General features: G+C 55.6%; 1 protein-coding gene across 1 annotated transcript in view; it reads left to right on the top strand.

Moving 5' to 3' along the window:
- The window catches only part of LOC142907672 (CUGBP Elav-like family member 2), a 43,809-nt gene that overhangs the window by 11,612 nt on the left and 16,056 nt on the right, over positions 1-16,141 (top strand). Inside the window, exons 3-5 of the mRNA XM_076057287.1 lie at positions 4,888-5,096; positions 14,762-14,844; positions 15,297-15,345. Coding sequence (XP_075913402.1) covers positions 4,888-5,096; positions 14,762-14,844; positions 15,297-15,345 — 341 coding nt within the window. The remainder of the gene's footprint in view (positions 1-4,887; positions 5,097-14,761; positions 14,845-15,296; positions 15,346-16,141) is intronic.

A 16,141-nucleotide genomic window follows, 5' to 3' on the forward strand; every position in this document is an offset into this window, starting at 1 on the left:
GTGTGTCAGTGTGTGTGTGTGTCAGTGTGTAGGAGTGTGTGTGTAGGTGTGTGTGTGTCAGTGTGTGTGTGTGTCAGTGTGTAGGAGTGTGTACGTGTGTGTGTGTCACTGTGTGTGTGTCACTGTGTGTGTGTGTCACTGTGTGTGTGTGTCACTGTGTGTGTCACTGTGTGTGTGTCACTGTGTGTGTGTGTCACTGTGTGTGTGTGTGTCACTGTGTGTGTGTGTGTCACTGTGTGTGTGTGTGTCACTGTGTGTGTGTGTCACTGTGTGTGTGTCACTGTGTGTGTGTGTGTGTGTCACTGTGTGTGTGTCACTGTGTGTGTGTCACTGTGTGTGTGTGTCACTGTGTGTGTGTGTGTCACTGTGTGTGTGTCACTGTGTGTGTGTGTGTCACTGTGTGTGTGTGTCACTGTGTGTGTGTGTCACTGTGTGTGTCACTGTGTGTGTCACTGTGTGTGTCACTGTGTGTGTATGACCTCCTGTCACAGGTGCTGGCTAAAGTGGCCCCTCGATAAAGTCATCATGTTGGGTGACTTCAATGCCCGAGTTGGTCATGATACTGGCACCTGGTCTGGAGTGATTGGAGGGCATGGGCCAGATCAGCTCAATAACAACGGTAGGAGGCTGCTAGATTTTTGTGCAGCGCATGGGCTTGAAATTAACAACACGCTGTTCCGGCATCGGCGCATCCACACAACATCATGGATGCATGCCGGGTCCAAGCAAGAACATCTGCTGGACTACATAGTGACGGACCAGCGGATGCGAGCCCATGTCCTTGACACCAGGACCTACCGTGGAGCTGATCTGCCCTCTGACCATCGACTAGTCATCTGTAAGATGCGCCTGCCATTCTTCCACTCCGGTGGTGGGTGTACACCCAGGACCCCATTCCGACCTAAAGTGGCCTGGTCTCAGTTATCTGATGAAAGTTGCAAGCGAGAATTTCATCATTGCTTGCGGCTGTGATTGGCATCGTCCCCGACTCCTCCTGATGTCGAGGGTAAATGGGCGAGGTTTAGGACTGTGACTCATGCAGCTGCAATGGCTGCTTTGGGTACGCGGTCCAGACCTCCCCAGAGACCCTGGCTGACAGAGGAGGTGTTCAGGATGGTTGAGAAAAAGCGACAGGCCCACTGTCATCGGTTACAGAATCCCACGTCAGAGAATGAGGAGGCTTACCGCAGCCTTCGCTCGGAGGTTCGGAGAGCCGTGAGGCGCTGCAAGGATGGGTGGTGGTCGCGGGTTGCTGAGGAGATGGAGTCTGCCTCAGTGACCCGTGATCACAAATCTATATTTACCTCCATCAAAAAAGTAATCTGCAGCGCCACACCTATTACCATCATTAGGGGAAAAAACGGTGACCCAATCTCCGACCCCCAGGAACAGGTTTGCAGATTTGCTGAGCATTTCTTTGAGGTCCTGGGGGAGGGAAAATCCCTCAGCCAGGAAAACATCGTGGCACAAAGTGAGGATGACCCTGCTGAGGCTGTGGTGCCTCAAATATTGGAAGAAGTCACCCCCTGTGAGTGGCTGGCTGAGGTGCCATCTGTTGAGGAAGTACTGAAGGCGATCCGGAGTCTGAGACCAGGAAAGGCAGCGGGCAGAGATGATCTCCCAAGCGAAATGCTGAGGGAGGGTGGCGTTTGTGCACAGACTGCCCTATATGACATCATAACAACAGTCTGGACCGCTGGACAGGTTCTGCAGGATTGGAAGGATGCCCTGGTGGTCCCCCTTTTTAAGAAGGGGGACCGCACAGACTGTAACAACTACAGGGGCATCTCACTCCTCAGTATGCCGGGAAAGGTCCTGGCAAGGATTATTCAACATCGCCTTGCCAGGCACGCTGAGGAGAGGCTTGCGGAGCCCCAATGCGGTTTCAGGAAAGGGCGGTCCTGCACAGATGCCATATTTTCTGTCCGTCTGCTACAGCAGAGGTGTAGGGAATTCCAACAAGACCTACAGCTCTGCTTTATTGACCTGGTCAAGGCCTATGATACCATCAGTAGGCCTGGGCTCTGGGTTGTTCTTTGTGTTTTTGGAGTACCTGACCCTCTGCTCACGATCATTAAGGACCTTCATGATGGTGAGCGGGCCCGGGTAAAACTACGTGGCCGGGAGTCAGAGCCATTCCCTGTTAACCTTGGGGTGCGACAGGGATGTCCTCTGGCTCCCACATTATTTAACATCTATTTTGACCAAGTAGTTCGTGAAGCCTTCAATAGCTGTACCGGGGGAATCTCCATATGGTACATATATAATGGGAGGCTGATCGACGCCCGGGTGCAGTCAAGGGATGGCTCCCTATTGCTCAACCACGTTATGTATGCTGATGATTTGGTAATAGCTGCACATTCGGAGGAGGAGTTGGAGACGCTGCTGCTGAGACTGGAGCGTGCCACTAAGAGGTGGGGCCTTACCATCAGCCCCACCAAAACTAAGCACCTGCCTGGGTATTTTGTACCATCGGACACTCCACCCCCACAACTCCCTATCGGTGATGGGGCAGTTGTGGAGAGAGTGGAGAGTTTCCCATACCTGGGCAGTGTGCTTATGACTGGCTCCAGTTTAACAGCAGAGGTCTCACTCCGAATCAGTCGAGCAGCAATATCTTTTCATCGGTTGCGTAACGCTGTGTGGAAACTACCTGGTCTGTCGCTCCGCACTAAGCTTCAGGTCTTCTTGGCCACAGTCATTCCCTCCCTTCTCTACGCTTGCGAAACGTGGACCCCCCTAATGGAACATCTTCGCCGGTTAGAAACATTTAGGCTGGCCTGCCTACGATCCATCCTGGGTTTAACCAGACTGGATTGTGTGAGGAGCTCACAAATCCTTGAAAGATCTGGGCAAGGTCCCATCGGTGAGTTCCTCCGGCGGGGAAGGCTGCGATGGCTGGGTCATGTAGCCCGCATGCCCAGCCACCGCATGCCGAAACAGCTTTTGTTCGGCCGGATTGAGGGGGCTAAGCTGGCGCGGTACGGGCTAGAGAAGAGATGGAGTGATGTGGTACAAGAGGACGTGGAGCTGAGAGGATTTGCTGATGACTGGTACCAGCGGTGTCAAGATCGGCCTCTGTGGAGGAGGCTCGTGAAGGATGCTACTGGGCAGTTGGAGGCAGTCGCCCTCCAACAACAATGGAGGGCGGAGGAGCGACGCTCAGAATAACGAGCGGAGCGCCGGGTGGCTAAAGCACAGCAGGTTGGCACAGTAGGGGGCACAGGTGGTGCATCAGCCAGTCATCTCAGTCAGTCGACCCGTGGCACCTGGGTCTGCCCAGTGACCTCCTGCCAGTGGGTGTTCGACACTTCACGTGGCCTCAGGGTGCACATAGCCTGGCACAAGCGTCGTGGTGACGTCACCGCCGCTTAGTGGCGAATGGCGGTTGTTGTACGTGTGTGTGTGTCAGTGTGTGTGTATGTGTGTGCGTGTGTCTGTGCGTGGGGAGTGATAGTGTAGCGGTTAGCGCTACGCTGCGCTATGAACCTGGCGACCCGGGTTCGATTCCCGCTCACGGCCAACACCGGTGACGATTATCTGAACCGGTTCTGGGCCTCCCCTAGGTCGACTCGGCCTCAAATGAGTACCCGGTGCTGTGTGTAGTGAACATCGTTAGCACTGGGGGAGACAAAGGCGGCCGGGCGTGGTGCTGGCCACCCACCCCCTCGTGTGCCACAGTGCCGGTAGCCTTCATAGGTGGTGCTCGCTAACAGCACTTGCCCCTACAGCCCTGCTAGAGGCTACACGGGGGATCTTTGTCTGTGTATAGGTGCTGCTGCTACTCGCTACTGACAGCACTTGCCCCTACAGCCCTGCTAGAGGCTACACGGGGGATCTTTGTCTGTGTATAGGTGCTGCTGCTACTCGCTACTAACAGCACTTGCCCCTACAGCCCTGCTAGAGGCTACACGGGGGATCTTTGTCCATGTGTAGGTGCTGCTGCTACACGCTACTAACAGCACTTGCCCCTACAGCCATGCTAGAGGCTACACGGTGGATCTTTGTCTCTGTCTGTGTGTGAGGTGCTAGCTAACAGCACTTGCCCCTACAGCCCTGCTAGAGGCTACCTGGGAGATCTTTGTCTGTGTATAGGTGCTGCTGCTACTCGCTACTAACAGCACTTGCCCCTACAGCCCTGCTAGAGGCTACACGGGGGATCTTTGTGTCTGTGTGAGGTGCTAGCTAACAGCACGTGCCCCTACAGCCCTGCTAGAGGCTACACGGGGGATCTTTGTCTGTGTGTGAGGTGCTAGCTAACAGCACTTGCCCCTGCAGCCCTGCTAGAGGCTACACGGGGGATCTTTGTCTGTGTCTGTGTGTGAGGTGCTAGCTAACAGCACTTGCTCCTACAGCCCTGCTAGAGGCTACACGGGGGACCTTTGTCTGTGTCTGTGTGTGAGGTGCTAGCTAACAGCACTTGCCCCTGCAGCGCTGCTAGAGGCTACACGGGGGATCTTTGTCTGTGTCTGTGTGTGAGGTGCTAGCTAACAGCACTTGCTCCTACAGCCCTGCTAGAGGCTACACGGGGGATCTTTGTGTCCGTGTGTGAGGTGCTCGCTAACAGCACTTGCCCCTACAGCCCTGCTAGAGGCTACACGGGGGATCTTTGTCTGTCTGTGTGTGAGGTGCTAGCTAACAGCACTTGCCCCTGCAGCCCTGCTAGAGGCTACACGGGGGACCTTCGTCTGTGTGTAGGCGCTGCTGCTGCTACTCGCTACTAACAGAACTTGCCCCTACAGCCCTGCTAGAGGCTACACGGGGGATCTTTGTCTGTGTGTAGGCGCTGCTGCTGCTACTCGCTACTAACAGCACTTGCCCCTACAGCCCTGCTACACGGGGGATCTTTGTCTGTGTCTATAGCCCTGCGTGATTGTGTCACGTCAGGGGGGAGAACGGCTCCCTGCAGGACCGCGGCGAGCCCGACCCGGACACCATAAACATGTTTGTGGGCCAGATCCCACGCTCGTGGGGCGAGATGGAGCTGCGTCAGCTGTTCCAGCAGTTCGGGCCCGTGTACGAGATCAGCATCGTGCGTGACCGCACACAGAGGCTGCCACAACAGGGGCGTGGAGAGGGCCCAGCGCAGAGCCGAGGTTTGGGGTGGAGGGGGGAAGGAGTAGGGGCTCGCTCGCTCACTCAGTGACTCGCTCGCTCGCTCAGTGACTCGCTCGCTCGCTCAGTGACTCGCTCGCTCGCTCAGTGACTCGCTCGCACACTCAGTGACTCACACACTCAGTGACTCACACACTCAGTGACTCACTCGCTCAGTGACTCGCTCGCTCACTCAGTGACTCGCTCGCTCGCTCAGTGACTCGCTCGCTCGCTCAGTGACTCGCTCGCTCACACACTCAGTGACTCGCTCGCTCGCTCAGTGACTCGCTCGCTCGCTCAGTGACTCGCTCACACTCAGTGACTCACTCGCTCAGTGACTCGCTCGCTCACGCAGTGACTCACTCGCTCACGCAGTGACTCGCTCGCTCGCTCAGTGACTCACTCGCTCGCTCGCTCAGTGACTCGCTCACACACTCAGTGACTCGCTCGCTCACTCAGTGACTCGCTCGCTCGCTCAGTGACTCGCTCGCTCGCTCAGTGACTCGCTCGCTCGCTCAGTGACTCGCTCGCACACTCAGTGACTCACACACTCAGTGACTCACACACTCAGTGACTCACTCGCTCAGTGACTCGCTCGCTCACTCAGTGACTCGCTCGCTCGCTCAGTGACTCGCTCGCTCGCTCAGTGACTCGCTCGCTCACACACTCAGTGACTCGCTCGCTCGCTCAGTGACTCGCTCGCTCGCTCAGTGACTCGCTCACACTCAGTGACTCACTCGCTCAGTGACTCGCTCGCTCACGCAGTGACTCACTCGCTCACGCAGTGACTCGCTCGCTCGCTCAGTGACTCACTCGCTCGCTCGCTCAGTGACTCGCTCGCACACTCAGTGACTCGCTCGCTCGCTCAGTGACTCGCTCGCTCGCTCGCTCAGTGACTCGCTCGCTCACACACTCAGTGACTCGCTCACTCGCTCAGTGACTCGCTCACACACTCAGTGACTCGCTCACTCGCTCAGTGACTCGCTCGCTCGCTCAGTGACTCGCTCGCTCGCTCGCTCAGTGACTCGCTCGCTCACACACTCAGTGACTCGCTCGCTCGCTCAGTGACTCGCTCGCTCGCTCAGTGACTCGCTCGCTCGCTCGCTCAGTGACTCGCTCGCTCACACACTCAGTGACTCGCTCGCTCGCTCAGTGACTCGCTCGCTCGCTCAGTGACTCGCTCGCTCGCTCAGTGACTCGCTCACACACTCAGTGACTCACTCGCTCACTCAGTGACTCGCTCGCTCGCTCAGTGACTCACACACTCAGTGACTCACTCGCTCGCTCAGTGACTCGCTCGCACACTCAGTGACTCACTCGCTCGCTCAGTGACTCGCTCGCACACTCAGTGACTCGCTCGCTCGCTCAGTGACTCGCTCACACACTCAGTGACTCGCTCGCTCAGTGACTCGCTCGCACACTCAGTGACTCGCTCGCTCGCTCAGTGACTCGCTCAGTGACTCGCTCGCTCGCTCAGTGACTCGCTCACACTCAGTGACTCGCACACTCAGTGACTCGCTCACACACTCAGTGACTCGCTCACTCAGTGACTCGCTCACTCGCTCAGTGACTCACTCACTCAGTGACTCGCTCGCACACTCAGTGACTCGCTCACTCAGTGACTCGCTCACTCGCTCAGTGACTCGCTCGCTCACTCAGTGACTCGCTCACACTCAGTGACTCACTCGCTCGCTCAGTGACTCGCTCGCACGCTCAGTGACTCACTCGCTCACTCAGTGACTCGCTCGCACACTCAGTGACTCACTCGCACACTCAGTGACTCGCTCGCACACTCAGTGACTCACTCGCTCACTCAGTGACTCGCTCGCTCAGTGACTCGCTCGCTCAGTGACTCGCTCGCTCGCTCAGTGACTCACTCGCTCACTCAGTGACTCGCTCGCTCGCTCAGTGACTCGCTCGCTCGCTCAGTGACTCGCTCGCTCGCTCAGTGACTCGCTCGCTCGCTCAGTGACTCGCTCACTCAGTGACTCGCTCGCTCGCTCAGTGACTCGCTCGCTCGCTCAGTGACTCGCTCACTCAGTGACTCGCTCGCTCGCTCAGTGACTCGCTCACACTCAGTGACTCACTCGCTCGCTCAGTGACTCGCTCACACACTCAGTGACTCGCACACTCAGTGACTCGCTCGCTCGCTCAGTGACTCGCTCACACACTCAGTGACTCGCACACTCAGTGACTCGCTCACTCAGTGACTCGCTCACACACTCAGTGACTCACTCGCTCGCTCAGTGACTCGCTCACACACTCAGTGACTCGCACACTCAGTGACTCGCTCGCTCGCTCAGTGACTCGCTCACACACTCAGTGACTCGCACACTCAGTGACTCGCTCACACACTCAGTGACTCGCTCACTCACTCAGTGACTCGCTCACTCACTCAGTGACTCGCTCGCTCAGTGACTCGCTCACACTCAGTGACTCACTCGCTCACTCAGTGACTCGCTCACACACTCAGTGACTCGCTCACTCAGTGACTCGCTCACACACTCAGTGACTCACTCAGTGACTCGCTCACTCAGTGACTCGCTCACACACTCAGTGACTCACTCAGTGACTCGCTCGCTCAGTGACTCGCACACTCAGTGACTCGCTCACTCAGTGACTCGCTCACTCAGTGACTCGCTCGCTCAGTGACTCGCTCACACTCAGTGACTAACTCGCTCACTCAGTGACTCACACACTCAGTGAATCACTCACTCAGTGACTCGCTCACTCAGTGACTCGCTCGCTCAGTGACTCGCTCACTCACTCAGTGACTCACACACTCAGTGACTCGCTCACTCAGTGACTTGCACACTCAGTGACTCGCTCACTCGCTCAGTGACTCGCTCGCACGCTCAGTGACTCGCTCACTCGCTCAGTGACTCACTCACTCACTCAGTGACTCACTCACTCACTCAGTGACTCACTCACTCACTCAGTGACTCACTCACTCACTCAGTGACTCACTCACTCAGTGACTCGCTCACACACTCAGTGACTCGCTCACTCAGTGACTCACTCACTCAGTGACTCGCTCACACACTCAGTGACTCGCACACTCAGTGACTCGCTCGCTCACTCAGTGACTCGCTCGCTCAGTGACTCGCTCAGTGACTCACTCAGTGACTCACTCACTCAGTGACTCACTCACTCAGTGACTCACTCGCTCAGTGACTCACACACTCAGTGACTCACTCACTCAGTGACTCGCACACTCAGTGACTCGCACACTCAGTGACTCGCTCACTCAGTGACTCGCTCGCTCAGTGACTCGCTCACTCACTCAGTGACTCGCTCGCTCAGTGACTCGCTCGCTCAGTGACTCGCTCACTCAGTGACTCACACACTCAGTGACTCGCTCACTCAGTGACTCGCTCACACACTCAGTGACTCGCTCGCTCAGTGACTCACACACTCAGTGACTCGCTCACACACTCAGTGACTCACTCAGTGACTCACACACTCAGTGACTCACACACTCAGTGACTCACTCAGTGACTCACACACTCAGTGACTCACACACTCAGTGACTCGCTCGCTCGCTCAGTGACTCACACACTCAGTGACTCGCTCACACACTCAGTTACTCGCTCGCTCAGTGACTCACACACTCAGTGACTCACACACTCAGTGACTCGCTCACACACTCAGTGACTCACTCGCTCACTCAGTGACTCGCTCACACACTCAGTGACTCGCTCACTCGCTCAGTGACTCACACACTCAGTGACTCACACACTCAGTGACTCGCTCACACACTCAGTTACTCGCTCGCTCAGTGACTCACACTCAGTGACTCACACACTCAGTGACTCGCTCACACACTCAGTGACTCACTCGCTCACTCAGTGACTCGCTCACACACTCAGTGACTCGCTCACTCGCTCAGTGACTCACACACTCAGTGACTCACTCACTCAGTGACTCTCTCACACACTCAGTGACTCACACACTCAGTGGCTCGCTCGCTCAGTGACTCACTCGCTCACTCAGTGACTCACACACTCAGTGACTCACTCGCTCAGTGACTCGCTCGCTCAGTGACTCGCTCGCTCAGTGACTCACACACTCAGTGACTCACTCGCTCACTCAGTGACTCGCTCACACACTCAGTGACTCGCTCGCTCGCTCAGTGACTCACACACTCAGTGACTCGCACACTCAGTGACTCGCTCACACACTCAGTTACTCGCTCGCTCAGTGACTCACACTCAGTGACTCACACACTCAGTGACTCGCTCACACACTCAGTGACTCACTCGCTCACTCAGTGACTCGCTCTCACACTCAGTGACTCGCTCACTCGCTCAGTGACTCACACACTCAGTGACTCACTCACTCAGTGACTCTCTCACACACTCAGTGACTCACACACTCAGTGGCTCGCTCGCTCAGTGACTCACTCGCTCAGTGACTCGCTCGCTCAGTGACTCTCTCACACACCCAGTGACTCACACACTCAGTGACTCACTCGCTCGCTCAATGACTCACACACTCAGTGACTCACTCACTCAGTGACTCGCTCACTCAGTGACTCACACACTCAGTGACTCACTCACTCAGTGACTCGCTCACTCAGTGACTCACACACTCAGTGACTCGCTCACACACTCAATGACTCACACACTCAGTGACTCACACACTCAGTTACTCGCTCACACACTCAGTGACTCGCTCGCTCAGTGACTCGCTCGCTCAGTGACTCACACACTCAGTGACTCGCTCGCACACTCAGTGACTCTCTCACACACTCAGTGACTCACACACTCAGTGACTCGCTCGCTCAGTGACTCGCTCGCTCAGTGACTCACACACTCAGTGACCCTCTCACACACTCAGTGACTCACACACTCAGTGACTCTCACACTCAGTGACTCACACACTCAGTGACTCGCTCGCTCAGTGACTCACACACTCAGTGACTCACACACTCAGTGACTCGCTCGCTCAGTGACTCACACACTCAGTGACTCGCTCACTCAGTGACTCGCTCACTCAGTGACTCACACACTCAGTGACTCGCTCGCTCAGTGACTCACACACTCAGTGACTCGCTCACACACTCAGTGACTCGCCCTCTCAGTGACTCGCTCACTCACTCAGTGACTCACACACTCAGTGACTCGCTCACACACTCAGTGACTCGCTCACTCAGTGACTCACTCACTCAGTGACTCACACACTCAGTGACTCGCTCACTCAGTGACTCGCTCACTCAGTGACTCGCTCACACACTCAGTGACTCGCCCTCTCAGTGACTCGCTCACTCACTCAGTGACTCACACACTCAGTGACTCGCTCACACACTCAGTGACTCGCTCACTCAGTGACTCACTCACTCAGTGACTCACACACTCAGTGACTCGCTCACACACTCAATGACTCACACACTCAGTGACTCACACACTCAGTTACTCGCTCACACACTCAGTGACTCGCTCACTCAGTGACTCGCTGACACACTCAGTGACTCGCACACTCAGTGACTCGCTCACTCAGTGACTCGCTCACACACTCAGTGACTCGCTCACTCAGTGACTCACACACTCAGTGACTCGCTCACACACTCAGTGACTCACTCACTCAGTGACTCGCACACTCAGTGACTCGCTCGCTCAGTGACTCGCTCACACACTCAGTGACTCGCTCACACACTCAGTGACTCACACTCAGTGACTCACACACTCAGTGACTCGCTCGCTCACTCAGTGACTCACTCACTCAGTGACTCGCACACTCAGTGACTCGCTCGCTCAGTGACTCACATACTCAGTGACTCACTCACACACTCAGTGACTCACACACTCAGTGACTCGCTCACTCAGTGACTCACTCACACACTCAGTGACTCACTCACTCAGTGACTCGCTCACATAGTGACTCACACACTCAGTGACTCGCTCACACACTAAGTGACTCACACACTCAGTGACTCACACACTCAGTGACTCGCTCGCTCACTCAGTGACTCACTCACTCAGTGACTCGCACACTCAGTGACTCGCTCGCTCAGTGACTCACTCACACACTCAGTGACTCACTCACACACTCAGTGACTCACACACTCAGTGACTCGCTCACTCAGTGACTCACTCACACACTCAGTGACTCACTCACTCAGTGACTCGCTCACTCAGTGACTCGCTCGCTCACTCAGTGACTCACACACTCAGTGACTCACACACTCAGTGACTCACTCAGTGACTCGCTCGCTCACTCAGTGACTCACTCACTCAGTGACTCGCACACTCAGTGACTCGCTCGCTCACTCAGTGACTCACTCACTCAGTGACTCGCACACTCAGTGACTCGCTCGCTCAGTGACTCACTCACACACTCAGTGACTCACTCACTCAGTAACTCACACACTCACTCAGTGACTCACACACTCACTCAGTGACTCACACACTCACTCAGTGACTCACACTCACTCAGTGACTCACACTCAGTGACTCGCACACTCACTCAGTGACTCACACTCAGTGACTCGCTCACTCAGTGACGCCGCTCACTCACTCGGTGACACACGCTCAGTGACTCACTCACACACTCAGAGACTCGCTCACACACTCAGTGACTCGCAGACACAGTCACTCGCACACTCACGCAGTGACTCACACACTCAGTGACTCACACACTCAGTCACTCGCACACGCACGCAGTGACTCGCTCACTCACTCAGAGACTCGCTCACTCACTCAGAGACTCGCTCACACACTCAGTCACTCGCACACACAGTCACTCGCACACTCACGCAGTGACTCACACACTCAGTGACTCGCTCACACACTCAGTCACTCGCACACGCACGCAGTGACTCGCTCACTCACTCAGAGACTCGCTCACTCACTCAGTGACTCACACACTCAGTGACTCGCTCACTCACTCAGAGACTCGCTCACTCACTCAGAGACTCACACACTCAGTGACTCACTCACTCAGTCACTCGCACACGCACGCAGTGACTCGCTCACTCACTCAGAGACTCGCTCACTCACTCAGAGACTCACACACTCAGTGACTCACTCACTCAGTCACTCGCACACGCAGTGACTCACACGACAACTCTGTGTGTGTGACCGTGTGTGTGACCGTGTGTGCGACTGTGTGTGCGACCGTGTGTGTGACTCTGTGTGTGACTGTGTGTGACTGTGTGTGTGTGTGTGACTGTGTGCGACCGTGTGTGTGACTGTGTGTGACCGTGTGTGTGACTGTGTGTGTGACCGTGTGTGTGACTGTGTGCGACCGCGACCGTGTGTGTGTGTCTGTGTGTGTGTGTATGACTGTGTGTGTGTGTGTGTGACTGTGTGTGTGACTGTGGGGAGCGATAGTGTAGCGATTAGCGCGCTGCGCTATGAACCTGGCGACCCGGGTTCGATTCCCGCTCACGGCCAACACCAGTGACGATTATCTGAACCGGTCCCGGGCCTCCCCTAGGTCGACTCAGCCTCAAATGAGTACCTGGTGCGGTGTGTAAACATTGCCACTAGGGAGACAAAGGCGGTCGGGCGTGGTGCTGGCCACCCACCCCCTCGTGTACCGTTCCGGCCTTCATAGGTGCTCGCTAACAGCACTTGCCCCTACAGTCTGTTAAGGCTATATGGGGGATCTTTGTCTTTGTTTTTGACTGTGTGCGACCGCGACCGTGTGTGTGTGTCTGTGTGTGTGTATGACTGTGTGTGTGTGTGACTGTGTGTGTGTGTGACTGTGTGTGTGTGTGTGACTGTGTGTGTGTGTGTGACTGTGTGTGTGTGTGTGACTGTGTGTGTGTGTGTGACTGTGTGTGTGTGTGTGTGACTGTGTGTGTGTGTGTGTGACTGTGTGTGTGTGTGACTGTGTGTGTGTGTGTGACTGTGTGTGTGTGTGACTGTGTGTGTGTGTGACTGTGTGTGTGTGTGACTGTGTGTGTGTGACTGTGTGTGTGTGACTGTTTGTGTGACTGTGTGTGTGTGACTGTGTGTGTGTGACTGTTTGTGTGACTGTGTGTGTGTGACTGTTTGTGTGTGACTGTTTGTGTGACTGACTGACTGTGTGTGTGTGTGTGTGACTGACTGTGTGTGTGTGTGACTGTGTGTGACTGTGTGTGTGTGTGACTGTGTGTGTGTGTGACTGTGTGTGACTGTGTGTGTGTGTGTGACTGTGTGTGTGTGTGACTGTGTGTGACTGTGTGTGTGACTGTGTGTGTGTGTGTGACTGTGTGTGTGTGTGACTGTGTGTGTGTGTGTGACTGTGTGTGTGTGTGTGACTGTGTGTGTGTGTGTGTGTGACTGTGTGTGTGTGTGTGTGTGACTGTGTGTGTGTGTGTGACTGTGTGTGTGTGTGTGACTGTGTGTGTGTGTGTGTGACTGTGTGTGTGTGTGACTGTGTGTGTGTGTGACTGTGTGTGTGTGTGACTGTGTGTGTGTGACTGTTTGTGTGACTGTGTGTGTGTGACTGTGTGTGTGTGACTGTGTGTGTGTGACTGTTTGTGTGACTGTGTGTGTGTGACTGTTTGTGTGTGACTGTTTGTGTGACTGACTGACTGTGTGTGTGTGTGTGTGACTGACTGTGTGTGTGTGTGACTGTGTGTGACTGTGTGTGTGTGTGTGACTGTGTGTGTGTGTGACTGTGTGTGACTGTGTGTGTGTGTGTGACTGTGTGTGTGTGTGACTGTGTGTGTGTGTGACTGTGTGTGTGTGTGTGACTGTGTGTGTGTGTGACTGTGTGTGTGTGTGACTGTGTGTGTGTGACTGTGTGTGTGACTGTGTGTGACTGTGTGTGACTGTGTGTGTGTGACTGTGTGTGACTGTGTGTGTGTGTGACTGTGTGTGACTGTGTGTGTGTGTGACTGTGTGTGACTGTGTGTGTGTGTGACTGTGTGTGTGTGTGACTGTGTGTGTGTGACTGTGTGTGACTGTGTGTGTGTGTGACTGTGTGTGTGTGTGACTGTGTGTGTGTGTGACTGTGTGTGTGTGTGTGACTGTGTGTGTGACTGTGTGTGTGACTGTGTGTGTGTGACTGTGTGTGTGTGTGTGTGTGACTGTGTGACTGTGTGTGTGTGTGTGACTGTGTGACTGTGTGTGTGTGTGTGACTGTGTGTGTGTGTGTGACTGTGTGTGTTTGTGTGACTGTGTGTGTTTGTGTGACTGTGTGTGTTTGTGTGACTGTGTGTGTTTGTGTGACTTTGTCTTTGTTTGTGTGACTGTGTGACTGTGTGTGTGTGACTGTGTGTGTGACTGTGTGTGACTGTGTGTGTGACTGTGTGTGTGTGTGTGTGACTGACTGTGTGTGTGACTGTGTGTGACTGTGTGTGACTGTGTGTGTGTGTGACTGTGTGTGTGTGTGACTGTGTGTGTGTGTGTATGTGTGACTGTGTGTGTGTGTGTATGTGTGACTGTGTGTGTGTGTGACTGTGTGTGTGTGTGACTGTGTGTGTGTGTGACTGTGTGTGTGTGTGACTGTGTGTGTGTGTGACTGTGTGTGTGTGTGACTGTGTGTGTGTGACTGTGTGTGTGACTGTGACTGTGTGTGTGACTGTGACTGTGTGTGTGACTGTGTGTGACTGTGTGTGACTGTGTGTGACTGTGTGTGTGTGTCTGTTTGTGTGACTGTGTGACTGTGTGTGTGACTGTGTGTGTGACTGTGTGTGTGACTGTGTGTGTGACTGTTTGTGTGACTGCCTGCCCAGGCTGCTGCTTTGTAACGTTCTACACGAGGAAGGCGGCGATGGAGGCGCAGAATGCGCTCCACAACATCAAGATCCTCCCGGGGGTGACTCGCTCACTCCTCACCCGCCCGCTCGCCCGTCCGCTCGCTCACCCACTCGCTCGCTCGCTCGCTCACCCACTTGTCGGCTCACCAACTCGCTCACTCGCTCACCAACTCGCTCACTCGCTCACCCACTCACTCGCTCACCCACTCGCTCACCCACTCGCTCGCCCACTCGCTCACTCACTCACCCACTCGCTCACCAACTCGCTCACTCGCTCACCAACTCGCTCACCCACTCACTCGCTCACCCACTCGCTCACCCACTCGCTCACTCGCTCGCCCACTCGCTCACCCACCCGCTCACTCGCTCACCCTCTCACTCGCTCAGCCACTTGCTCGCTCACAAACTCGCCCGCTCGCTCACCCACTCGCTCACCCTCTCGCTCGCCCTCTCGCTCGCCCTCTCACTCGCCCTCTCGCTCGCCCTCTCTCCCCTCTCTCCCCTCTCCCAGATGCACCATCCGGTTCAGATGAAGCCCGCGGACAACGAGAGGTCGACCGGTAAGACGAGCCGCCTGACACTCGGACAGCGCACTGTCTCCCCGTGTCTCTCTCCGTGTCTCTCTCCCCGTGTCTCTCTCCCCGTGTCTCTCTCCCCGTGTCTCTCTCCCTGTGTCTCTCTCAGTGTCTCCCCGTGTCTCTCCCTGTGCGTGTCTCTCTCCGTGTCTCTCTCAGTGTCTCTCTCCGTGTCTCTCTCAGTGTCTCTCTCCGTGTCTCTCTCCCTGTGTCTCTCTCAGTGTCTCCCCGTGTCTCTCTCCGTGTCTCTCTCCCTGTGTCTCTCTCCCCGTGTCTCTCTCCCCGTGTCTCTCTCCCTGTGTCTCTCTCAGTGTCTCCCCGTGTCTCTCCCTGTGCGTGTCTCTCTCCGTGTCTCTCTCAGTGTCTCTCTCCGTGTCTCTCTCAGTGTGTCTCTCTCAGTGTGTCTCTCTCAGTGTCTCCCCGTGTCTCTCCCTGTGCGTGTCTCTCGGTGTCTCTCTAAGTGTCTCCCCGTGTCTCTCTCAGTGCGTGTCTCTCGGTGTCTCTCTCAGTGTCTCCCCGTGTCTCTCCCTGTGCATGTCTCCCTGTGTCTGTGTCGCCGTGTGTCTCTCTCAGTGTCTCCCCGTGTCTCTCCCTGTGCGTGTCTCTCGGTGTCTCTCTCAGTGTCTCCCCGTGTCTCTCTCCGTGTGTCTCCCTGTGTCTGTGTCCCCGTGTGTCTCTCTCCGTGTGTCTCTCAGTGTGTCTCTCTCAGTGTGTCTCTCTCCGTGTGTCTCTCTCCGTGTGTCTCTCTCAGTGTGTCTCCGTGTGTCTCTCAGTGTGTCTC

Source organism: Petromyzon marinus, chromosome 80 (assembly GCF_048934315.1).
Source record: "Petromyzon marinus isolate PM22_M1 ecotype Great Lakes invasive population chromosome 80, UKy_Petmar_22M1.pri1.0, whole genome shotgun sequence".
NCBI classification, from domain to species: domain Eukaryota; kingdom Metazoa; phylum Chordata; class Hyperoartia; order Petromyzontiformes; family Petromyzontidae; genus Petromyzon; species Petromyzon marinus.